We start from the raw sequence: 26,524 nt of genomic DNA, 5'->3' as shown, positions 1-26,524 counted from the left end.
AAAGTGGAAGGAGAGAATCCATTCTTGCAAGTTGCTGTCTGGCCTCCACACGTGCTTGCCTGTGCATGTGCGCATGCACACAATGAATATAATATTAAAAATATGTATTAAAAATAAATTGCATGCATTTTCCTATAAATAAACAAAACTACCACTTAGAACAGTGGTTCTCAGCCTGTGGGTTGCAACACATATCAATCAGATATCCTGCATATTAGATATTTACATTATGATTCATAACAGTAACAGAATTACAGGTATGAAATAGATATGAAATAATTTTATGGTTGGGGGTCACCAACATGAGGAACTATGTTAAAGGGTTGCAGCATTAGGAAGGCTGAGAACTGCTGGCCTAGAATAATACAATACAACAACAAAGCTACTGTTGAGAACAAACTGAACAGCCCAACATTTTTATCAAAAGGAAATACCTTGGTGAGAGAACAAGAGTCTTCTTTTCCTCTGTGGACTGCATAGTTAAGAATGCTAATACAACAAGCATAGAGAAGGAAGTAAAGTATGACCCAAAAAGTACTCTTGGGACACAGCATGTTGACCTCTTTATGAAGGGATGGACTGGGGAGCCAGGCATAACTTCTTCCCTGGTTCTCCCACCTCCCCTACTTCTGTGTCCCAGTTGTGATGTGAGCTGAGGATGAACAGTCGGCTTTAATATATTGCAGCCTAACTGGTATTTGCAACCTTGATACACATTTGTGTTTGTGGGTGTAAAATAAAAGACAGCTTGTGTGCCAATGTAAATAGGCTCTGATGGGTCACTGGAGGGCTCACCAGAAGACTGCCGATGAAGGAGAGGTGAAGCCTTTCCCCACTAATTGTATTCAGCGTGTAATTTCTAAACTTCCCTCTGAATTTTGATTTTCAATTAACACTCCCCATTTGAAGATAATTTTCTATTTAATGTAATTGCAGGAAATAATTTATTGGCTGATTAAGACTGAAGACCCAGCTTTCCTTAAGAAAAACACTCTCACCAGCCAGCCTTTAAACTCAACTCATAGCTTTGGACAGATTGAGTCTATTTTTACAGCTGCAGAGTTGTTTAGTGAGGATCATACACTATTGTTAACCAGTGTAGTCTGTTGTCAAAATGATTCTTTAAGAGATGGTTTGCATTTTTGGGTTTTGTAGCATGATTAATTTTTACTAAAGCAATGATCACAGATACTGCTGTTGGAAGGCACCAGACAACTTTGTAATAAGAGGCTGTTTGTTGAGAGAACCAAAGTCACTCTGAGTTTGGGATTATGACTTTCACTTGTATTTAACTGTTTCTAAAGGTGACAGTCTACTCATTCTTTCGTTTCTAATGTGTATGATTATATTAGAGCTAACTGCCCATTATCTGAACAATGCAAACACACTTGCTGTCTGTTACCACCCCTTGACAACCTGCAGGACAGTTAGAATTGCCTGGTTTTGCTATAGTATTTTGGGACTAGTAAGTAGGTTCTGTAGTGACTTTTAATACTGAGACTCATCCTTTGGTTATGATTTTCCATGTGTGCATGTAGCTGTCCATTGGTTTTACCAAAAGAAGTCACTCATGAATGTGTCCGAGTCTTTGAAACAGTACTCTTTAGAACATTCAGTTTCTCTCTTTTTAGGGGAAATAGAGCTATTCTTCTGCACACTTCCCCTATTTTATTCTCCAGTCTCTTCTAAATAGATGAAAGTTTTAGTATTTGTACAATGATTATTATAAGTAGGTATCAGCATTTTAATATGTTTCAAAGCACTTCAAAAGCCTGTAATACTTTTATTTAGAACTGTGCATAATTAGATTAGCTGATCTTCTATTAATGTTTTTCACTGTAGGATACTAACTCTGAGCCCCCTCATTAATTGTGAGAAATTTAGCATTAGCTGTTAAATCCTATGTGAAACATGGGCTGCTACATAAAAACTACTGTTTAAATTGGAATTAACTTAATTATTTTTCCTTGCACTTGATATTTCCTTCACTGCAATATTCATGAAAGCATGTGACAGATTTGTAAATTTAACTGTTAATCTCAGATTTCTAGACCCTTTAATCAGTATTTATTTGTCTGTAGAAACAGTACAGGCAAGTTAATGATTTGCTAATTTGAAAAATGCTCATGTGGTTCCCTATGTTAACTGATTTGTGCATTTAAAAGATGGTATGAAATCAATTAATGTTAAAGAGCAATTAAGGTGGCGATTGTATTCCCTTCATTACACAGCAGTTTCAAAGGAAATACAATAAATGAAAATCAACGTGAAGTTTTAGGGAAAAAAATGGTTTCTTTTCTTAATTCGTAAACTTTGGCTTTATCACTAACCACTTTCCTAAGAAATTCATCTTTCTAAAGTAATGTTTTCAAAGTTTTGTAATTTTGTATGACATCACGATTTCTGATCTCATATGAAGTACAAAATAAAGACCTCATCACACAGTCTCTTGATTGTTTATTTGTGGAGACTTCAACAAATGATATTGTTTTATGAGCTTTTGGTATGTACAGTAAGCATTTAATTTTTTCATAATAAATGCTATAAATCATGTACATACTTTCTGTCATGAAATAGAGGCATAATTACTTCAGAAACTCAACTTAAATGCTACAAAGTTGTTGTAAGATTTATCTAACTCTAGAAGCTACTCAGTCAACATGTCACTTAAAAAATTAAGAAGCAATACTTAAAGTACCTTGAAGTCTTCAGAAAAGTGTGAGGTCTGGCATTCACAATCAAGGTGTAAGCGAGGAAGTCATAACCAATTTGTTTAGCATAGTAAGGATGAATTACTTACTCAGTTTCTATTTTTTACATACGCTTATTCCTTTCCTTCAGAGCTATGGGAGAAAGTTAGATATTTTTGCTCTGAAGTCATTTTTCAAACTGGCTCATCAGTCAGTTCATTCACTCATTCCTTTCATTGCCAACCACCAACCTAATTACTCCCCCAAACTCATAATCTGGTTGTACATCATGAAAACTTATAAGGATCATATTTGGGGATTATGTAAGAGAAAATAGGTAACAGTTAGTGGGAAGATGTTTAGAGAGTGAAAAGCAAAAGGGAAATGAACAGATAGGCCATCAATCCTTTGTCTGCAGTTTAGACTGTTAATATCTCTACATTTCAAGGATTTTATTTTATGCTCAAATACAATGGATGGCATCTAATTTTGTTGTTGAGAGTCCTCTTTAATCCATGGTGTTCTCCTTCTTCTGCAGAAGAATGTCTTCCAAGCAAGCTACCTCTCCATTTGCCTGTACAGCTGATGGAGAGGAAACAATGACCCAGGATTTGACCTCAAGGGAAAAGGAAGAGGGCAGTGATCAACATGCAGCCTCCCATCTGCCTCTGCACCCCATAATGCACAACAAACCTCACTCCGAGGAGCTACCAACGCTTGTCAGTACCATTCAACAAGACGCTGACTGGGACAGCGTTCTATCATCTCAGCAAAGAACGGTGAGCACTGAAAGCCTGGTGATGGCTGTCAATGGTGTCTTCATCCTCATTATCAGTAGATGCTTTAAGGAAAGCTAAAATACGTGGTTTCAGTGTTATTCCTGGTCAGGTCACAAAGTGAACATGGGACATACATTTGCATTGTTTTAGTAACTGGGAAAACTTGGAAAGCAGTTTGTGACCTAGGCTATGTCCATTAGGCCCACTTGACAAAAGAATATTGATTTGCTTTTTAAACAAGAGGAAGTCAGTTATCTTATTTTTTCTACTCCAATTTAGTGTGACAAATTTAGTAATGTCATAAATAGGTAGTAAAATGAAATGTGGTTGTGTATTAATGTTGAGAAATTAAGCAAATATGTCCATATGAATGAGATCATAGTGTGACTACATCTTCAATAACAAAATGTCAGTATCTATCATTTTTAATGATAAATTTTGATTTATAATAAAGACTTTTCTATATATTAATTTCAAGGGGACATACAAGGCTCCTGGGTAACCATCAAATCAGACTGCATGGTTTTCACTAAAAGCAGAAATGACATGTCAGGTGATGCAGGAGACTAGGCAGCTTTCCCATGGTAAATTCTATCTTCTAACCATCAAAATAGAAACCTTAGGAGTGACTCAATTATCTAGTCCAAACAAAAATCTTTATTTTTTTTATCATATGGAAGAAACCAGAGCCTTAATATGTCTTATTAAATTAGAGGTTTCAACCCTGGCTTGTATTTCTTAACTTGTAGGTAACCAAAAATTAAGTTAATGGAAAAAATCTTAAGTAGACAATGAGAGTTTTATTCCTTAACAAAAACCAAGGTATCATTCAAAATGCCTTTACTAACAAAAGTGCATATGGAGATGAATAACTTGAATAGGGAGAAAGTTTTCAAATGATTTTGTTGAAATAGCCTGTACTCTGGTGGGAAAGGGGCAGGGAATCAAAAGATGAATGAAGCATGTCTTGAATAATTTTAGCTTTACTCCAGGATCCAAAGACTTTGATTTATTTTTAGCATATCTTAATTCTACAGATTAACAAATTTCATTATGACATTTCCATACATGCATAAAGTATTTTTATTATGGTTTCCTTCTCTACTATCATTTCTTAAGCACCTTCTTCCTTTTCTTTTCTACATTCCCAATAGTCCTTTTAGGGCAATGTTCCCCTCTCCCACCATACTCGACTGAAATTGCATATATGGGGGGATATTTGTCTTTGTGCATTTGACTTATTTCACTTAACATGGTGATCTCCAGATTTTTTTCCCAAATGACATCATTTTGTTCTTCTACATGTGAGGAATCAACAATGTACAGTTTTCTGTCTGGAGATTTATCTCTCAAGATAGGAGGGAAGGCAAATATGTAATGAGGCAAGGAAGAAGTACCTTTTCTGATTGAACTGAACTTGTTCCTTCCTTGTCTCCAAGGCAGCATGGCTAAGATGGACAGCCAGTCTCTGCCCCTTACTCATCAGCAGGACAACAAGACTCTGCTTGGTCTTTATTTAAACAAGTATTTATCAGGCACCTCCTGGATGCCAGGCATTCTACTAACTATGTCTCTATTATGGTGAAGCTGATGTGATCCATGTCACCCTGGAGTTTGTATTGCTGGACAGGGGATAGACATGCAAATAACATGTATAGTTGAAGTTGTGACATGTGCTGTGAAGATCAGAATGTTGTCTGAAATCACAATGAAGTGAGTCTAACTTTGAATAGATGGTTAGGATGCCCTCTCCAAGGTAAGGATGACAGGAAGTAGTCAGAGTAGGGCAGAGGAAATCCATTGAGAGAGCAGTGTGTGTGTGTAGTATCTGAGGTGATAAAACCATAAATTGATGAATTTAAGGAAATGAAAGATAGTTTTTGTGGTCAGAGGATAATGAATGAAGACACATCAGACGTGGTTGGAAGAACAGATAGAGGCCATATCATAGAGGCCTGGGAGATGGCATTGTGGAGGTGAGATTTCATCTAAGTGCAGTGGGAACAGCCTTTGAAGGGCAGAAGAACGTTTCTCACAGATAAGTCCAACTGTGGCACAGTGAATGGATGGGCAGGCGGCAATAGTGAAAGAAGGAGCCACGGGAATTTCTATTTCAGAAATCTAGATGGAAGATTGCAGTGGCTTGGATTAGTGTAGACAAAGAGGGGGCACAGAGAGGGATTGGTTCAAGATAGTTTTCCTTTGATGCCATGTGCAGGCCTGACCAACTAAAAGTAACTGGAATGGAAAATGTATGGGTAGAGGCAGCAACAATACAGTTCAAGTTCTGTTTCTTCAGAGGACACTTTTTTATGTTTCCCAGAAAAACTGTATTTTTGGCAAGTTCCTTTTCTGAGTTAGTCTGAAACTTTCGTTATGCAGAATTTGTCAAAAAATAGATACTAATGTGTATGTAATAACTTATGTTACATATGATTTATGATAGTATAAAATAGCTTAAGGTTGCAAATATGTTATAGATTAGTGTGAGAGGGACCATTCTCATAGAAATGTTTCCAAACTTTTGATAGAGCTTTTGTGTTCTCTGAACGCTGGGAAGCCAAAATATTTGTTTAACTCCCACTCTATAGCATTTCCCAGCTGTGTGCTTATATGGTGCAATAAAAGGATTTAACAAATGGGAAATAGCAGCTGCATGTGGAAACTCTCTTTGTGTTCCCTCTTCACCAGATAGATTCAACAATGTGGCAACTGTAACTTCGGACCTGCAATGACCTAGGACACAGATCAGGTCACCAATCAGGTTCTGTTTTTTGTAAAGAAAAACAACAGAAGGATTTTAGGTTCCTGCCAGTGTGTGTGTGTGTGTGTGTGTGTGTGTGTGTGTGTGTGTGTGTGTGTGTGTGTGTGTTGGAGTAGGAAGACTGTGACTGAAGTAAAATTTGAATTATTTCGTTAACTATAAAGTCCGAAGGAGCAGTGATGAAGAGACCTGAAATTTGCACTTCTCTTCACTGGATCTTGTGTTCTTCTTTTGTTGTTTGTAGTTTTCCCACTTGGGCCACTGAGTCCCATAAACTACTGCGGAGAAATAAAAGCTAAGAATGAGTCTACAGACCACAACAGTGTTAAGATCTCTTCCATTTCTGTCATTTAGTTTCCATGATGGTCCTTATCTCCCCAACAGCATTTTTTTCTACTGAGTTCAGAAGGGTTTCATTGGGAAGACCTGGGAGGTGGCTTTCTCTAGGCAAAGGTACAAAAAGCATGAAATTCTGCCAATCTCCTGACTTGACTAGAAAAAAAGTTACATGTTAGAATTCTCGTTATTTTGAAGTAGAAATTCAACAAAATAAGATGCTACACATAGTTTCCAACAAGTAGAACAATGCGTAATATTCTAAGCACAGAAGGAAGATTGAGAATTTAGGGAAGGGAATTCACAGACCAATGCAATATAAAACATTTAGACACATTTTACACAATTATAGAAACCAAACATCTGTCTTTAAATTTTGCGTCTTATATAAATTGGTGATATTTTTTGATGGTTGAAAAGTTAGTACACATAAAAATCACTCTCTGCTTCTGTGTACAACCACTCTGTTATTGTCATGGCTTCAGGATACCAATGCATTTTTGGCACAGGAACATTGGCACTGTCCAGTGACATGTATTATTGTTTTCACTGGCCTTGTGCCATTAGTAGGGAATGTACCCACAAAATTTCTTCATGTGAAAATGTACAGGGCATCATTCTTTCTTATGTCAGTAAAGGAACATCTCTGTGATAGTTTGCAGTGACCCATATCTGTTCTTGTATGTAGTTATTTTCCATGAACGTTCCAAGTGTAGAAAGGACATATGAGCCTAGGTGTTGCTAGTAAACTTCTCTGCAAATACACAGATTTTTTTGAGGGGGTGGGGATGTTGTGAAGGTATTTATATGTAACTACTTGTATCAAATGAATGAGTTGAGAGGTGAATGAGTTCTCCTTCCAGTACAATCTTTTTTTTTTTTTTTTTTTAAACTATAATTTAAAGAGCTATCATCATCATCATCACTGGCTACAAAAGTATGGAATGACAGCTCAGTTCCAGATACTAAGACTGCCTTGTGATAATATCAAAACTCTGTTCTAATGGAGTTTGCATAGCACCCAGTCTCAGAGTAAGGTAATTCATACAGTGGGGGAAATCCAGTAAGGGAGAACAGCAGAGCAGAAGGAAGAGCTTGCTGGAGATGAGAATCTTAAGTTGGAATTTGGAACAAGTCAACTGTGTAGAGATTTGTGGGTGGGTACCTAGCAAGTGTGTAATAAGTATAAAGGTCTTCTTAAAATTTATTATTTTTTATATTTTTTAATTTAAAATATGTTTTTCTTTGTAAATTTTATACATATATAGATTGTATTTATATTTATCCACTTCCTGCCCACCACCTCTCACTAATTTTCTCTGGGAACCACCAATCCAACTTCTTCCTGACTTCATACTCTTTAAAAATTTATTATTATATCAATAAATTATATTAATAGTTTCCTGAGTCCAATTAGTGCTAAACACATGTAAAAGGATGTAGGGTCATCCACTGGGGCACAGACAACTTTCTGGTAGGCACATCCTCTGGCAGAGATGGAGCCTAAGCAATCCCTCCTCATCGATGCTGGAGTTTTTACTGGTTTCGTCTTGTTCAGGACTCATGTAGTAGCCACCACTGAGTGTTGATGTGTGCACCAGCTATGCCATGTCCAGAAGGCAGCATTCCACAACTTTCCTCCCCAAATTCCAGCTCTACTATCCTTTATTCCCACTCTTCCATGATGGTCTGTGAACCTTGGATATAGAGAGGTTAATAGAAACAACTCATCTATTGCTAAGTACCTAAAGTTAGCACTTTGACAAGTTATGAGTCTCTATGTTAACTACTATCAACTGCAATAAGAAACTCCTCTGACCAATGTTGAGAGCAGCACAATGATACCAGCATAAAAATAAATATTAGGAGAGCAGTTTGTCAATTGTACATTTAGTGAAACAACCTTGGTCTATCCCTCTATAGTGCCTATGATCTTCCAAGTCATGGACTTTTATGCTAGTTTCATCCTCTTGTAGAGAAAGACTCAAATCCAACCAGAAACAATTGGTTACTATTATAATAGTCATACCACAATTACACCAGTGGAAACATCTTCCTTGGCAGATTGATGTTGTAGCATGCAGGGTCTGGTACTGGGAAATGTCTTTCCTGCTCCAGTAGCCTGAATATCACCTTCTGTCACTTCAAAAGCTAGCTATCAGGGAGAGACTTTCCTGGTCAATTTGTGATTTCTTAATGTCTTGCAATCAAAGTAGGTAGCATCTCTAGCAGTTAGTACAAATATCTTTTGATTAGTGTATTTGAACAACAGAACACAGCAAGAGTGGCTGGGGAGGAAAGAATGATCTGGAATGAAATCAAGGAGGCTGACAGATTTAGACATTATTTATTATAGAGACACAAAGCCTCTAATGAAATTTTTGAACTTTATTTCAAGTGTAAGAGGAAACCGTTGGGAGATTTTAAGCAAGACAGTAATAATGCTTTATTTAGCTTTCTGATAGATCATACTGGTCAGTGTGCAAGTGTGACTGGGATGGGACTAGAAGAGTGGCCAGCTAGGGAGGTTATCCATGGAGAACACTAAGGCATGAGCTTAGTCAAAATTGAGTGAAAAACGTGAGACCAAGGACAAGGGAACAGACATATTCCTGATCAAACCATGGTGACTTCTGTGGTAGAACATGAAAATGTGGGTGAAGCATCAATGGTCTGCTTCTCTCTTTCTTTCTGAATTTATGTGTAGAGTGCATGTGCATATGCACATGCATGGGATTAATATATGCAGCTATATGTTTGGGAGTACACATGTGTATGAGTTTATGGAGGATGACACTGGTTGTCTTCCTTGATTTCTTTTCATTTTATTTACTGAGATAGGGTCTCTTGCTGAACCCAGAGCTTGCCAATTTACCTACTCTGGCTAACTAGCTTTCCCCAGAGTTTTGGTCTCTAACTCAGGAATTCTGTGATTACAAGCTGGCCACCTTACCTGCCTGGCTTTTATGTGAGTCCTAGGGATTCAAACTTGGCCTGCTGGGAGGTGCTTTATCCACTGAGCCATATCCCCAGTTCACAAAAGGTCTTCCTTAAAAAATGCACAATGTTACAATTAGATTTAAAGTAGAATTCATACATGTATGCCCCTGTGTACTTACATTCACAATCATATTGATATTTATTTTAGGCAAAATATTTTTAAATGTATATCTGAATTTGGACTACCCTATTTATGGGGCTGGAGAGATGGCTCAGTGGTTAAGAGCACTGACTGCTCTTCCAGAGGTCCTGAGTTCAATTCCCAGCAACCACATGGTGGCTCACAATCATCTGTAATGAGATCTGGTGCCCTCTTCTGTACACATTAAAAAAAAAAAAAATTAAAAAAAAAAAATAAATAAATCTTAAAACAAAAAAAGAAAAAACTCTTAAAAAAAGAACTACTCTATTTAATTAAGTAGAAAGAACTGCATTATATCCTCAGCCCAGAATGTCTAAATCCTTTATTTTAGAGATGCAAATGAGATAGCTTTCCTTGCTTGTATTAGGACTGTAGATGAGCAAGTGTAGTATGTCTGGTGCTGATTACATGCAACCTACCATAGGACTGATGTAGTACCTGATCAATCTATGAAACACTCAAAAAATACAGAAATTAGCAAGATTTAGATGCCAATTTTTATTCTTTTTGAAAAGTTTTAAAGTAAGATCCACATCAATAAAAGATTTGAAGAATGTCCTTTGTTATAATCAAAAGAAAATAACAGTAGTCATGTCAGACCACTTAATCAACAGTGACCAGGAACAATGCTTCCTTGTTTGCAAGCTGTTGCTTCTCTTTGCCTTTCTTGCTTCAGCTCAGAGAAGTTGCTAGTCAGCTCTGGAGTGCTTTCCGTAGTTCACTTGGAGTCATAAAATTTCTGGTGTGGACTTTGTACCATTTCTGGGAACAGGGCTGTTGTCTCTGTGTGATAGCATAGTCCAGGAATTCTTACTGGGGATTTAATCTTCAGCCACACTTCATGTTGTGACAGACTTTTAGAAGATTTCCCATCTTGCTTCTTTTTGAAAGATTTAAGAATGTTGAGTTGTTGCCAAGGTTTTTTGTATGTATGTGTGAGAGACAGAGATTTAGTAATTTAAGATAGTAGACACTACCCAGATGAATTTAATTTCAATACTTTTATTGGAACTATAATTCAGAAAGTGTGGTTCACCTGGTCTGACTAGCATGTAGTCCTCAGACCCAAGGGTCAACTTGTTCTATGTCTACTGTGTGGTACTTGACTAATCTCTGAGCCTCTTGGGAAAAAAATTCAGAGACTGGCAAGAGTTAGGCTTCTTGAGAAAGTTAGTCACTACTTGTCTTAGTTGCTTTTCTTCTGCTGTGACAAATCACCATGACCAAAGCAACTTATAGAAGAGTTTAATGGGAGTTTCAAAGGGTGGGTCCATGACCATCATGGTAGGAAGCATGGCAGCAGGCAGGAAGACATGGTGCTGGAGCAGTAGTGAGAGCTTACACCTGATCCATAAGCACAAGGCAGAGAGAGAAATAACTGGGAATGGCATTGGCTTTTGAAATCTTGATGCCTTCTGTGGTGGTTTGAATGTTGAATGGCCCCCATAAGCTCATATATTTGAATATATAGTTCCCGGGTTTGGAAGGATTAGGAGGTGTGGCCTTGCTGAAGTAGTTTAGGCCTTGTTGGAGGTTGGCTTTGTTGTAGGAGGTTTCAAAAGCCCTCACTAGGCTCAGTGTCACTCTCTTTGTCTGTTGCCTGAAGATCTGGATGTAAAGCTGTCAGCTAATTCTCCAGTATCATGCCTGCCTGCATGCTGCCAGGCCCACTGCCATGAAATGCACTAAGCTGTTGAAACTATAAGCAAGCCCCAATTAAATACTTTCATAAGAGTTGCCTTGTTTATAATATCTCTTCACAGCAATAGAATACTTAGACAGCCACTCCAAGTGACACACCTCTTTCAACAAGGCCACACTTCCTATTCCTTCCCAAACAGTTCCACCAACTGGGGACCAAACATTCAAACATATGGAGCCTAAGGGGATCGTTATCTTTCAAACTACCATACTACTAATCTTTTTTTCTGATTTTGGAAATTCATTCAACTTTGAGTTCAAACTTAGGTGTTGATTAAGTGAAGATGTCCAACTATGGCCCAGAAGCCACCAAACAGTATTCTCTAGGAAAGGTTCTCTTTTCTCATAACTTTGAAATTAGCACACAGTACTGTCTCTCTTATTTTTTTTTTAATTTATCTAAGAAATTTAATCTCAAACTTATTTGCAATTCATGCTACAGAGTAAAAATGTGTTCACTGTGTAATTTGTTAAACCTTGCTGTGGCAGTGAAATAGGAAACTTCTCTGTATGTTTAACATACTGATACTCTACTGTAACTTTCATGCCTGGATCATGCCCTGCATTTCTTTTCTGTTATTTTTCTCCCAGTGTACTCTAAAAGAGTTTCTCAAACCTAGACTTTTTAAATAAAAGGAAAAAGGTTGCTGAAATGTTCCTTAGGAAAGGTTTGATGCTTATAGAAGTCTGAGTGGCCTTGTCACTAATAGGACAAAGTAGTTGTCCTATTAGTGATGTCATAGGTCTTTGTAAAGACACTTTCTGGAAAAGTTTTTCTTCTTACCTGGCACATCATCAAATCTTTATCAGAAGCAGAAACACTAACTGCTCTGCAATGGTTGACTTCCCCTTGGGCACGAAAGGGATCAGGTATGCAGGCTGATTAGCACAATCCAGTCATTAACATGTGATTATGTGGGCTGCATATTGAACACATGCCAAATTCTAAGAATACTATACTTTGCTCTATCCATGCAAAGACTTGCATTTCTTCTGTAATTTGACAGTTTGAGGAAAATCAGACCCTGACATCTTTTCTGCCACTATAATAAAACAGTGTATAGAGTCTCTTCAAGGAACTGGGCTATGCCATGCTCAACTCACTTTGCTCTTCTAGGCTGTGTAAACCTCCAGTGGCTGCATTTGCAGAACACTGACTAGAGCTTGAATCTCATCTCAACTCCATCACTAATGTCACTTTTCATTTACACATTTCTGCCCAATTATGAGTATTGTCTTGTGGGGGATTCAGCTATCTTTTCCTAACTTTCTTCAGTTTTATCGATTTTTTCCATGAGTAATTTTCCTTTCTTTTTCTGAATTACAAAAGTATACATGCTGCTCTTCCCTGTGTTGCTGGTCTACTGTAGAGTGTATCTTGTCATGTCACTGTTCTGCTCTTCCCTGTGTTGCTGGTTTACTGTAGAATATATCTTGTCATGTCACTGTTCTGCTCTTCCCTGTGTTGCTGGTCTACTGTAGAATATATCTAGTCATGTCACTGTTCTGCTCTTCCCTGTGTTGCTGGTCTACTGTAGAGTGTATCTTGTCATGTCACTGTTCTGCTCTTCCCTGTGTTGCTGGTCTACTATAGAGTGTATCTTGTCATGTCACTGTTCTGCTCTTCCCTGTGTTGCTGGTCTACTGTAGAGTGTATCTTGGGGTCCACAGCATTTCTAGAGAGCAGACATTGTACTGTAATAATTATTTAAAGCAAGATTTGATTGCAGCAGAAACTCTGGTATAATTTAGTGTAGAACAAACAGCTTGAACAGAATGATTCTCAGGTTTTACTTTTTTCTGATTAACATATTTGAATGAAGAAGATTTTTACTTTTAAAATAATCCTATTAGAATTAGTCATCATTAGGTGTCCCCTGTCAGTAGTCTCAGGATCTATCCCTGGTGCGTGGGCAGGCTTTTTGGAACCCACTACCTATGGTGGGACACCTTGCATAGCCTTGAGACAGGGGGAGGGGCTTGGACCTGCCTCTGCTGAATGTACCAGGCTCTGCTGACTCCCCATGGGAGGCTTTACCTTGTAGGAGGGAATGGGGAGTAAACTGGGGGAGGGGAGGCTGGAGGGGCAGGAGGTAGGAAGAGGGGCATCTGTGATTGGTACGTAAAATGAATAAAAAAATTTTTCTTAAGAAAACAAAAAGAATTTTCTATCATTAATCAGTGGAGGATTACTTCAGGACACCAATGATTTTCTGCTAAAGTAGAACTCCATAGGTTGCTTTAAGTCTAGATGGTTTGTGGCTGTGTATGCATTTCTTCAAAATATTTCATGTCATCCCTTCTTGCCTGGATTTGGGTACATCACCAGCATAAAAACAGTAACTGGAATAATGAAACCTGCACATTTGTGGTGTTCTATGCAACATTCTATAGAGGAGGGTGTAGATTGAGCATCATGTAGTGGTTTTTGGGACTCCTTTGGACTTTTAGGGGAGCAGCAACTCACCTTCTAGGACCTCTAGACTGATGGGATGAGAAGAGGACAATTGTGGTAGCACTCTGCATTGAAACCCAAGCCAGGGCTGTTTGCTCTCCTGAGGGTCTGTCGTCTATAATTCCAAAAAGACAATTGGATCCTACCTGCACTGTCAGAGGGGAGACTGAAAGGCTCTGATGAGGACTCCAACTTCCAACCTCCATCAAACAGGAGAGGCCCCACCCTGTTCTCTCCACAAACACGCCTCCAATTAATGTGCCTCAAGCACTTTAATATGTAAATTATCCCACTGTTTGATTGTCCTTCTATTAAAAGTTTTTCTTGCTTCCCAAGAGAAGTGTAACCTTTTAAAAGAACAACACTAAGCTACTACCCCATGTTAACATAGCTTCCCATGAGATAACATTTATTTCTTTGTAATATTAACCTTCTAACTATTATTTTGGTGTTACTACATTCTCATAACCCCTAGGCATTATTTTTCTAGGTGATGCAAATTGAGTTCAATAATGTATCTTTGTGAAAACTACATTCTTAAATTCAAAGTATAAATTACAAACTTTTACTAATAAAATTTTATAGTTACATTGAAATTAGAAATTAATATTTATGCATTTCATTTATCTTCTTTATATTTCATTAGCACTGTAGAAAATGGAAAACCTTGTTTAACAAAATGTTTTGAAATTATTTCATAAACTTTTGTTTTCATTATAATTTCACTCCAAGTTATTTCCACCAACCGTGTGTTAGGAGTACCTTGAATACAATATTCTTAAGTTCATCAGATCTCTGATAGAAATTGTGCCCTTTTAAACACAGATGAAATGTCAACGAAATGGAAAAGGAAGAATTATAACACTTAGATGACAATCATTTTTATTTTGGAATGTGTGTGTGTGTGTGTGTGTGTGTGTGTGTGTGTGTGTATGTATGTGTTGTCTATTGGTATGTCTACGTCTCTGTAATTACTGGTAACTAGCTAGGATTAAACAAATTGAGGACACCAATACTTTTCTGCTTAATGAAGAACTCTACAGGGATGATTTCAGTCCACAAGTTTGGATTTACGCATATTTTCCTGTACAGAATTCTTTAGGTAATTCATTCTTGTCTCCATTAAGAAATTGAGAGAACTTTTGCACTTGAATTTATCATAATATTTGACCTTCAGTTGTTTTAACTTTAATTTTAGTCTTTGATAACACATCTTTCATTTTGCACAAACACTACTGTATTTTGTTTATAATTTGAATATAATGGTTTTGATTGTTGTTCTTTTTGAAATGACAAAATAGGTTAAGGAATGAACCTTAGTTTTTTACATTTGAAAGTTCCATCTCAGAGGGAAAGCACTGGCAGCTGGTTATGTGATTGTTCAGTAACATCCATTGAAGGTTTATTGCCTGAGATGGGGAAAGACAGCGCTTCAGGCACTACGGGATGGCAGGTTAGACTTCCTGCTGCTTTGTGTCAGTGTTGGGACATTAAGTGCCTAGTTTTTCCCTTTTCTGCAAATATAGAGATAAGTAGGTAGACACATGGAGGGATGGATGGATGGATGGATGGATGGATGGATGGATGGATGGTGGTTTTGCAACACCATAGCATCTGGAAAGAATTTGTAGTCTGCTCATAATTGGTTCTAATTGTAGAAACTGAAATCAGAATGCTAGCAAGGTTACATATGTTCCCTAGATTGCCACAAGTTGCCTGTTAAGCTCATCTTAGGTATTTGATGTATTAGAAAGACATTTGTAGGTATTTGATGTATTAGAAAGACATTTGGAGATTTTTGCAGTGAAGTCCTCAGATTGGAAGAGGTACTAAACAGAATCCAGTGAGGAAAAATTTTGGGGCTGAGAGAGGCCTTGAAGGCTGACTCAGTGTGTAATCTGTCCGGTCTCTCTTCCCTTAGACTAGCTTAGCCTTGAAAGGACTTCACTGTCTGTAGAGAAGCATCTCTACTAAGGCACAAATGGATCTGACAAGCCCTAATTGGGATCTGGTGCTTTTTAATGTTAAGAGGGGTAAAGTCTGAAGAACATGGCCTGAGTAGTTTGTCTAATTTCAAGCACACCAGTTCCCTTGCTGGTTATAACAACAATAATGATAACACAGGGTTGTTTTTTGTAAGCACCCCAGTGGCTCTCAGATAAGAAGAGAGGAAAACATCTGCACAGAGCATAGCAGGAGGCAATGGAGTTGACATTAGAACAAACAGTTAGCTTTGATAAAAACTGTGGAATCTTGGGCCTCTCTACACAGAGGATCTCTGGTCTGTAAGAATGAGGGCAGCATCTCCAACTTCTGCATAATTCCCCACACCCAGTGCCTCAGACTGTCAAGAACGGGAACAAGGGACTCCTCTCTTTTCAGTGGAGTTGTTTTCCCTGGTGACTGTGAGGGGACATGTCAGAAGTTTGTTACCTTACAAAAAGCCTATTGTCATCTCTGCCACTGATTTGTCATGTGACCTCAGGAAAGGCACTCTTAACTCCTGACTTGAATTTCTTCGTCTTAGAAAGGAAAGATTTGAACTGTAATTGCCAGATCTCAAACTACTTGTAACTTCCCTGTTTCAGAGTTAAAGCTGTTTGAGCTAGTTCAACCTAGCAGCATTGTTAGCATCCAGTGATGTTTCAGGTGAGTGACTGCCTGTGATAGTAGGCACATGAGTATGCCAAGAGCTGAACCTTGGTATTATATATAAGCTGTTGGCTTGGTCTCTAAGGAGTTCAACATTAGGCCTTCCTGCCTGAAAAAGCTTATGGTCCACTACCAAAAAAGAAAAAAAAAAACCAAACCAAACCAAACAAACAAACAAACCCACCCCCTCAAAACAAAAACACCAAACAACAACAACAACAACAAAAGGCCAAAAGAACAACAACAAAAACAAAAACCAAACATTACAGTGCTACTGAGTATTGCCATCTCTGAGGCTTCCTGGCCATGGCATTAGGTCTTATAAATAGCACCACTAAGGCAGTGTTGATAGGGTGACTTAATTCTTATATAGTCAATAATGAGTTTGCTCAGCTCATTATTCTTCAGGGGAGAGAGAAAGCAAGCTGGCACATACTTCAGGGAGACTGATCAGAATAAGTGAACTGTCTTTTTTTTTAATTTAAATTTATTTTTTTGAGAGAGGGTCTTACTTTGTAGCCCTAGCTGGCTTATAACTCACTATGTATGTCAGGCTGGCTTCAAACTAATGGAAATCCACCTGCCTCTGCCTCCTGAGTGCTGGAGTAAAGGTGTGTGCCACCTCATATCTGCCTCTAAACCATATCTTTATGAGAAGAAATGAGGGAAACTGGAATGTTACTCCAGTTTGAGAAAAATAAAGTACAAAGGTGCTACAGTAGCCGTGTGTTTGTATTAAAAGTGCTTCAATCTGAATGTTTCCATGGAACAGATTTATAGGTTGAAATAGATTTTATATTCCTATAAAGAGAAATTTTTGCCAACTTCCCAAATATGGAATAGACAGCTTTGGGAGGCAGTGAATCCTCCATGAAGGGGGAGGTGTTTGCAGAGCAGCTGCACAGTTGATTGTCAGGTCTCTCCACCACTGGTACCATCATCACTCAGTTAGCACTGGCGCAGGTCTGAGAGCCCTATGTTTAGTCATGCATTTAATAACAATGCAGTGAGGTCTAGTCTTTATTGGTGGTGCTATTGCTTCCATTTTAGAGAGAAGGAAATCAAAGCTAAAAGAATTTAATTAAGTTGTCTAAGCTTAAATGGATGACAGATGGAAAAGTTGGAGTTAGACTAGGACAACCAGGCCCTACTGCCTATCCCTAGTTGAGGAGTTTATCATGTTCTACCCAGGGATCCATGCACTGGCTGTGACTGGAGAACTATGATTTTAGGGACATTCACATGAAAGTGTGATTATATGGCATAACACAAGGTGTTCTTACAAACTTGTCTCCACAGTTTGGGCTTTAAGGCTCTCTCTTTCTTTCTTCTTCCCTCTCTCCCTCCCTCCCTCCCTCCCTCCCTCCCTCCCTCCCTCCCTCCCTCCCTCCCTCCCTCCCTCTTTCTCTTCCTTCCTTCCATTTCTGTGTATACTTTGATCAACATACTAACTTCCATTTGTTACATGTCATGATAACATTTAGACAATTTAGAAAACTTTTTGGTTTCCGATACGTGTATTAGACATTTAGTCTTCAACATGTTAAAGAAGTTAAATTTCCTTGTAGCCAGAAGATATAGAACCTAGAGCAGGTAGCTCTTTCCTGACACCAAGACAGTAGAAGGCCTATACCACAGGGCAACCAACAGGTGAGTTTTGGTTAATCAGAAAACATTTTAAAGTGATAATCTGAAAACAATGATAAACTTTTTTTCACCCATTATATGTTATAATTATACACTGTATCATTGATGAATAAACATTTTTTCTTTATGTAAACCTCATCTTTAGTCATGGTGGGATACAGTGAGGATAAAGCTGTGACTGGAAAAGTTGCAACTAAATATGGTGCATATATAGTATGTACATTATGCCACTGAATGTATATGGGAAATGAAGATACATGCAACTTATCTTAATACAACTCAAACAACCCATTGGGACTTAAAATAGATACAAGCAGTGTCCAAAAAGAGGCTTGTGGTTGTGGTGGGAACTCTCCATCTTGGCAGAGGAAATTAACCATTTGACATGTTATGTTTTAGGCAAACACAACTTTTAGTTTATTTTTATTATATCAAGTTTTATTGATACTTTATTGCTTTTAACATCTTTGTAGATACTGCACCTCTGTAATTCTCTCTAGAATTTCCAAGAACACACTGTATTAAATATGTTTGATTGGTTATTGATTTGGGATTTCTTCAAATGACTCTATGTATTGGCTGAGGATAGTCACTATATATTGAGTGGTATCAGAGCTCAAGAATGAATCTATGATTTAGAATCTCAGTAAACGTTATATTGAACGAGGTAGCACTCACTTAGTGATAATGGCTTCAACAAATGTTGCAGAGGATGCTGAAAAAGAGGACTCACTGTTGCTGGGATTGCAAATTGGTACAGCCATTGTGGGAATCAGTTTTGGAGGCTCCTCAAAAACTAAAACTAGAACTACCATATAACCACAATATTTCACTCCTGGACGTGTACCCAAAGAACGCTGTGCCTGTGACAGAGATATTTGCACCGCCATATTTACTGCAGGTCTCTTCACTCTGTAGTAGGGTGTTGGAACGAATCTAGTTGTCCATCAACAGATGAACAGATAATGAAATCTGGTACATATATCAAATATAATGTTATTCAACTTGAAAAAATGAAATCACAAAATTTTCAGTAAAAAAGATGGACTTAGACTATATAACATTAAGTGAGACCACCCAGTCTCATAAGGAGAAAACTGCATGTTCTCCCTCATCTGTGGATCTCAGCCTATAGCACATGCATGTATACAAGTAAACAAATGTATGTGTGATACAGTATAACATTTAGAAAGGAAAACAGAAAGGATAATTAAAAAAAAAAACAAAATGCTCACCAGTGAGTTCACATATATAGTATAGTTCCTGTAAATCCTTTGAATTATCTCTCTACATATATCAGTCATTGCAAAATAATGGGCAGCCCTGGAATGGACAGTAGGTACCTGTGATCCTGTGAGGGAGTTACCTTACTGTGAGACCTGAGCTGTTTTCATTGACTACTCTGTAGGCTGTTGTTCTCCATGGAACTAAACTAGTATCTTTTACTCTTTCAACAAGAGTCTCTACTATTCAGATTATAGAGTATGAAGATGGTTAGAAATAAGTTTAAAATATCTGAAGTTTAAAAACTCTGAGACTATCCTGGAATTCTGATTTATTTTTGCTGAATCTCAAAGAATAACACCCTATGAATTTGAAAACACTGAGAAACTTGTTTTGGTTTTTACACTATGTAATTCTAAATTATATTATTGATAATGAATAAACACACATTTTTTCATTTAAATAAACCTATCCTTAAGGAGGGTGGGCTAGAGTGAGGATAAAGCTGTGACTAGAAAAGCTGCACCTAACATGGGCATCAGGGTCTGGGGATGTCACTCTGGTGATGGAGGGCTTATCTAACGTGCACAGAACCTGGGTCTAGCACCGCAGAAACTAGGCGTGGTGATGCACATCAGCACTCAGTAGGTAAAGGCAGGAGACTCAGAAGATCAAGGTCATCTTTGACTACTTTATAAGTTACAGGACAGTCTTGGTTTCATGCAGCAATATTTCAAATTAAAAAAATAAACAGGAAAACACATCAAATTGATAATTTACAATGTAGCAAAAATGGATGCATTTCATTCTGTTTTGCTTATGGGCTCAAGGAAGGGTAAAAGAGGACAATGCTTTGTCCCAACAGTCAGATTGGGCAGCTAGTCAAAGAGTGGCTTCATACAACTATTTAGATCATTTCTCAAGCCTTTCTCTTAGCAGCAATGACTTCCACATGCTTATGAGTCCCAACTCCAGTATATAGGCAAAATCCCATTCCTAACCTATGCTCTTCAGCTCCCAGCTCTGAGCACATTTCTGATGTTTGCAACATGAGTCCACTTCACTCCTCTGCTTGCCTATGATGGCTGCCCATCTACATTCCTCACCTAGGTGTGGTGGCAGCCCAGCTGACTCAGAGCATTGTATAAGGAGGAGATAGTTCACTTGCACGGAGGATAAGTGCTCACTGATAACATTCCTAGAAAAAAAATCTAATTGCTAAGGTTTCTGGAGTTTTGTGAGGAGCTAGTACTTAGTGGATTCAGCATGGAAGCAAAGGGCATAATATAGTTTAGGCTTGCTACTCCATGCAGATGAATTAGTATGAATGAAACCCTAAAAATGTGTCAGTAGCTTTCATGACAGTATGCAGAAGTGACGTGGCACAAAGCACATGGACAAAGGACATATGGATTCAGCAATACGAGTTCCTGAATAGTTAGTAGTATGTACCCTATGAAATGCTTTCTGAGTGATTCATTTCTCATAACAACTATTTGAGGATTTAATTATAAGTCCATCCTATAGAAAGATAGAGTCTAATCCACTGGGCGGTGGTGGCGCACGCCTTTAATCCCAGCACTCGGGAGGTAGAGCCAGGCAGATCTCTGTGAGTTCGAGGCCAGCCTGGTCTCCAAAGTGAGTTCCAGGAAAGGCGCAAAGCTACACAGAGAAACGCTGTTTCGAAAAACCAAAAAAAAAAAAAAAAAAAAAAAAAAGAAAGATAGAGTCTAACTTCCATCTTTTGGACTGTGGGCAAGCCCCAATGACTCAAGTATTGAATAGAAAGCTGTGACTAACTTAAACAATGGTGACAATAGCCTTCATTTGACTTTCTTCCTGAGCAGTCATGATAGAGAGCAGTCCCACAGAAATAGAGAAAGGCATCCATGAAAACCTAGCCATTCCAACCCAGAGCTCTTGAAGTATTCCTACTTAGGTACCACATTTCTAAGAGTAGGAACGTCTCTGGTGTGATTCAGCCATTGCAGACTTCACAAGAGATTTTTGAGACAGAACCTGGGCAGTTCTGATTGTTGTTATATGTACTTAAGTTTGGAAGGATTTGTTATGTGACAACACTCAAGCACTACAACTTCCTTTGACAAATTCTCAGGTTACATTAATAATAAAAATACAATTTCAGCCTTTTAGTAAAGAAATCTCCTTCCTGAAGATAGATGTATGGGAATAGAAAAGTTTACAAGGTGGGCTTATTTAGAATTACAGCATCTTACTGTTGAGGTGAATATTTACAGGTGTGTGGAATAGAAAGAACTTTGGAATTCAGAGTCAGAAAACCCACATTTAGATACTAGCCTTCAAGTTCCACTCAAGTGGCATGGTGGAGCCCTTGCTGAGGGCTGGCTTGTTTCTCACTCAAAATGAAGATTGGGAATTCAGTATTTAGTGCTGGTGGAGTATTTTTAAAGATATATAGAGATTGGAGTGTATAAAGGGCCTGGGAATTATGTTAAATGAGAAATGAGAGGGGAAAGGTAAAAAGGTCTCATTTAGATACTGATTATTAATTTGATCTCTTAAGCTATTTCAACAGCTTTAATACTGAAGAGGACGTAGATTGATGTTGCATACTTTTGGAGGGTGAACAGGAAATGTAATGGAGTCTTAGTACTTTTTGCTGCTACAAAATATCCCCTGAGAAAATACCTTATAAACAGAAATTCGTTAATACCACACAGTTCTTCTGAAGGTGCCATGGTTTGGATGAGTGTATCCAATGTGCATGTTTTAATGTTTGGCTTTTAGCACAGGGTGATATTGTGAGGTGTTGGGAAGTAGAACCTAGTGGGAGATTTTAGCTATTGGAGTTGTATCCTTGAAGGGGATTGTGGGGTGCTAATATTGGTCTCTTTCCTCCTTTCCCTTCCCATTCTCACTCTCTCCATGATTAAACTTCCCCCCTTAATATATTTTCATCATGATATGTACCACTGTCCCAAAGTAGGATTGGGGTTCATAGGTCAGAGATCACAATCACTGAAGCTATAAGACAAACATGAAGCTTTCTTCCTTACAAGTTGATTTTATCTCAGGTATTTGTGCAGCAATAGAAAACTAAGGTGGTCCGAAAGTCTTACATCAAGGCACTGGTGGTTTCAGTCTGGTAGGACTTTGTTCAGCTTTGAGGTGGTTAGCAGGTGTCTGTTGCTGCACCCTCTAGAGAAAGGGTCCAATTAGCAGTGTCCTTACTGTTGAAAGGGGAGGATGTCCAAAAGGGTTTAGCTAAGTTGTTACTAGGCTTTTTGGGTCACAAATTTCATCCACAGGGGCTTTGCCCCCATCAATAATTATCTCCTTAAGACCCTACTTCTTTTTTTAATTTTAATTTTAATTTTATTTTTTGAGCTAAGGATCGAACCCAGGGCCTTGTGCTTGCCAGGTAAGCGCTCTACCACTGAGCTAAATCCCCAACCCAGGACCCCACTTCTTAATACAATGCTTAGATCATAGATTCTAACTTAGGGTCTATATTTAGACTATACATTTATCTATCTATCTATCTATCTATCTATCTATCTATCTATCTATCTATCATTTATATTATCTATCCCCTCCTCTCTCTCTCTAAAGGAGGGGATATATATTTAAACTACAGAAGTGAGGATCTAGATTTTTAGCTCATAAGGATTTTCTTGTAAATAATTATATTTAGTGTTAGATACTATTTGGAATCCTTCAATTGCGGATGGAAGCAGTTGTTCTCTGGTTTGGTTCAGGGAGACTGACCATGCAAAGGGACTCTGAAGATCCTCAAGCAGGCCAGGCTTTAGGCTCAGGATCATCAATGAATCTTTTCCATTTCTCCTAAGTGTTTATCTACAAAATAAATTTTGTCTTTCTGTATTACAAAAGTAATCTCTTCATTGATGAAAAATTAGAAGACCAAATGAGCAAAAATATAAAAATAAGACTCTCAATAATCTTACCATCATTTAGAACTCATCCTAAATGTTTTGGAATATATTTTCCTAGTGTAAGGGTGGAGGGGCAGACACTAACCTTTACGCACAAGTAGAAGGAATCACCTATATATTTTAGATGCTGTGATACATATTCTTTTTCTATTGATTAGTACCTTCCTTATGAGTAGGTTTTTTTCCTACAACTTTTTAAATGCCCAATTCAACTTTTAAAATATTTGTTTTGATTAATAAAGATTCCTGCTACACTATTTATATGAAATATTTTCAATAAAGAACTTCAAAAAGAAAATAATATTCCAACAATCAGCACTATCAGTATTTTGTTTGTTAGATATTTTGGCCTCTAAATGTGTATATTTTTCTCAAAATAGGCATATTAAAGATTTTTCCCAACCTATTTTCTCATTCATAGTACATTGTGCATATTTGCATGTGATTAAACATTCTGCCAAACTATGGTTTTTAATGGTTTTAAAATACTCCATTATGTGTATAAAGCACAGTGCTCTCAAATAGTTCCTACAATCGGGCAGAGAGATTGCTTATAAGTATTCGCCATTATACATACTATATTCGACTGTGTTAGAGGAATTTTGATGGTTTTGTGGTACTCTGTGTTCTATCTGTATCATCAATCACTTATTTTTAAGTATATGCATTCTAAGGATTTTGTTTACACATTCACCTGGTTGTTAAAGAAATCTTCTCTCGGCTTTAATTTTTAGTTCTTTGGATATATTTGGAGAGCTTTGTTGGAAGTTCTTCAGTCCGCAGTTTCTAGTATGTAACTTCAAGAGTTAAAATTCAATTGTAAATGTTTCCATGGCACCTGAAATAATAAAGAAACATCTACTATAGCATGTTAATAACTGCTGGATTACATGCGTTAAGTTCTTCACTCTGTGATCTGGGCAGCAGCTGACTGGTGAGGCCTGTGCTGTCAGGAAGGGAGGATTCAGGGATGAAGTGCAGTTTGCTCTGAACTTGACACATGGCCTTCCCAGTCAAGGAGGATGCAGGCCGTTCTATGGGAGGTGATAAGCATGCAGAGGCATAGATTGGGGTAATTCAAATTCCTCTGAATATTACTGCTCAGCACTCACTTTTGAGTAAGAATTCTAGAAAATCTGAGCAATTAAAAAGTATCTTGTGTTTAAAAATATTTACTTATCTGTCCCCCCAGCCACTGGGAAACATTTTCATTGAAATTCTTGATTTGTGAAAACGGCCTTTTCTCTTCTGGAGCTACTGATGGTCTTTGCACTGCTCTGGCTATCTCAGCCATCTGCATACATTTCAGGTGTTTAATTGATTCACACCGATGTATTTTTTACACAGTCTGAATCTGCATCATCTTAGTCTTGTATTGGCACAGGAATTCTTTTAAAAGATATTAAGATTTTTCTTTACTGCTACTTTTGGTAGAAGCATTGAGATTAGGGGCTGAGAGGAAACAAGTCTATTGTAATTTCTATTGAATGCAGCAGTAGCTCAGGAACTCACTGAGTTCCTCATTCTGTGATGTTCCTGTGATCACTCATGTGACTTAATAATTGTTTTCCAAAGAAAGATCAAAAGAAGGGGAGCCATCTCCTGCCTTGTTATTTATAAAAAGCCATATCTCACTAGAGTTATTGATTTTGTCTTTTATATATATATATATATATATATATATATATATATATATATATATATATATATATATATATTAAGGCCAAACACCATTTAAAAATTTACAAAACTACTTTTGTAGTATGTGTATGTGTGTCCTTTTGTAGGCCAGAGTTGATACTGGGCATCTTCTTCTCTCTCCACCTTTACTTCCAGATAGGGTCCCTCATTGGATCTATAGTTCCCTCATTTGTGTTAAAGTAGCTGGCTAATCAGTTTCAGGAATCGGCTTGTCTCTGTTTTCCTAGCAGCTGAATTGTAAGTGTATGAAACCATGCCCAGATTTACATCAGGGTTGAGGATCTAAGTCTTCATGCTTGCATAGCAAACACTTTACAGATGGATCCAGCTCTCCAGTTCCCACCTACATTTATTTTACCATTTCCTTAGGGAGCAATAGTTCCTACCGGGAAGTCCAGACGTATGTCTCCTAGCCACTGTACTCATGTTCTTGAGCTCATGCAGGGAATGCAGGAAGGAGTCTTTGCACAAATTACCTCAGTTGGTCTGGCATAGGACCTGTCTGGCCCCAGAAAATTACAAAATAAACTAATTCCTTAAGAAAAATTCCACAAAATAATGTAACTCTCTGGGATGGTTAGAAATGTTTTGTCAAAGTATGTTTGCTACTCTCTCTAAGTATTCATTTCCCCTCCATTTTAATGATATTTCCTTTAGTAAGTTCATACAAAAATACAGTGTTTTTAGATTGTAGCTTCCTACTCCCCCAACTCTTCCCTTGCCCATCCTCCTTCCAAATTCATATCTGGTATTTCAAAATTTTTTAATGTTTATTTTACTTGGCAGTCCATGCTGCGGAAGAAAGTTGACCCTCCTTCCTTCAGCCTTGATCACTTGTCAAGAGTTCTCCACTAGAGGTGGAGTTGCATGAGCCCCTCCCCTATCCATGTGAGAGTGTCAACAACTTGATCTTGTACAGACCCTGTGCCGATACCACAGCTGCTGTGAGTTCATGAGTATGATGGCCCTGTCATATCCAGAAAGCACTATTTTGAAGCAGTCCTCCCAAGCCTCTGGCTCTTAGAATCTTTCCTGAGATGATCTAGGTGTAAGATAAAGAATTCCAGCTCAGGCCTCACCTATTTACTTTGTCCTTTCTGAGTTGTTTCAGATTGAAGCCATTGCATTCATCCCCTCGGGCATTGTGCTTGCAATAATGTGAAGGCAGGGAGCTGAAGACTCATCTCATCTATTTTAAATAGTTTATTGAAATACATACTGTGCAGTTTATCCATTTAACACAGACAATTTAGTAGATTTTCAGGAACTCATGGTATTTAAGTTAATCTCAAAGTTGTATCAATGCCTTTACTTCACAATCTTTCTAACCCTAGTCCTGTATCTATCCCTTCCTTCAGGACATCACCTCAGCTCACGGGGCTCAGCACCATGCCCAGAGGCTTTTAAAGTACTACCTTATCCTATGATTCCAACAACCTTGAAAATAGAGCCCTTTCCACCCTATGATCAGGAGCACCCAGACCCCAGCCTCTGT

At 37.9% G+C, this 26,524-nt stretch overlaps 1 protein-coding gene across 13 annotated transcripts in view; it reads left to right on the top strand.

Moving 5' to 3' along the window:
* Positions 1-26,524, top strand: part of Sox6 (SRY-box transcription factor 6) — a 543,724-nt gene that overhangs the window by 228,028 nt on the left and 289,172 nt on the right. For all 13 annotated transcript variants that reach the window (XM_036195545.1, XM_036195551.1, XM_036195535.1 and 10 more), the window contains one exon: positions 3,229-3,469. In XM_036195545.1, the coding sequence (XP_036051438.1) occupies positions 3,233-3,469 (237 nt within the window). In that variant the 5' untranslated portion in view covers positions 3,229-3,232. The remainder of the gene's footprint in view (positions 1-3,228; positions 3,470-26,524) is intronic.

The sequence above is a fragment of the Onychomys torridus genome, chromosome 1 (assembly GCF_903995425.1).
Source record: "Onychomys torridus chromosome 1, mOncTor1.1, whole genome shotgun sequence".
NCBI lineage: Eukaryota > Metazoa > Chordata > Mammalia > Rodentia > Cricetidae > Onychomys > Onychomys torridus.
This window is presented reverse-complemented; position numbering and strand designations above follow the sequence as displayed.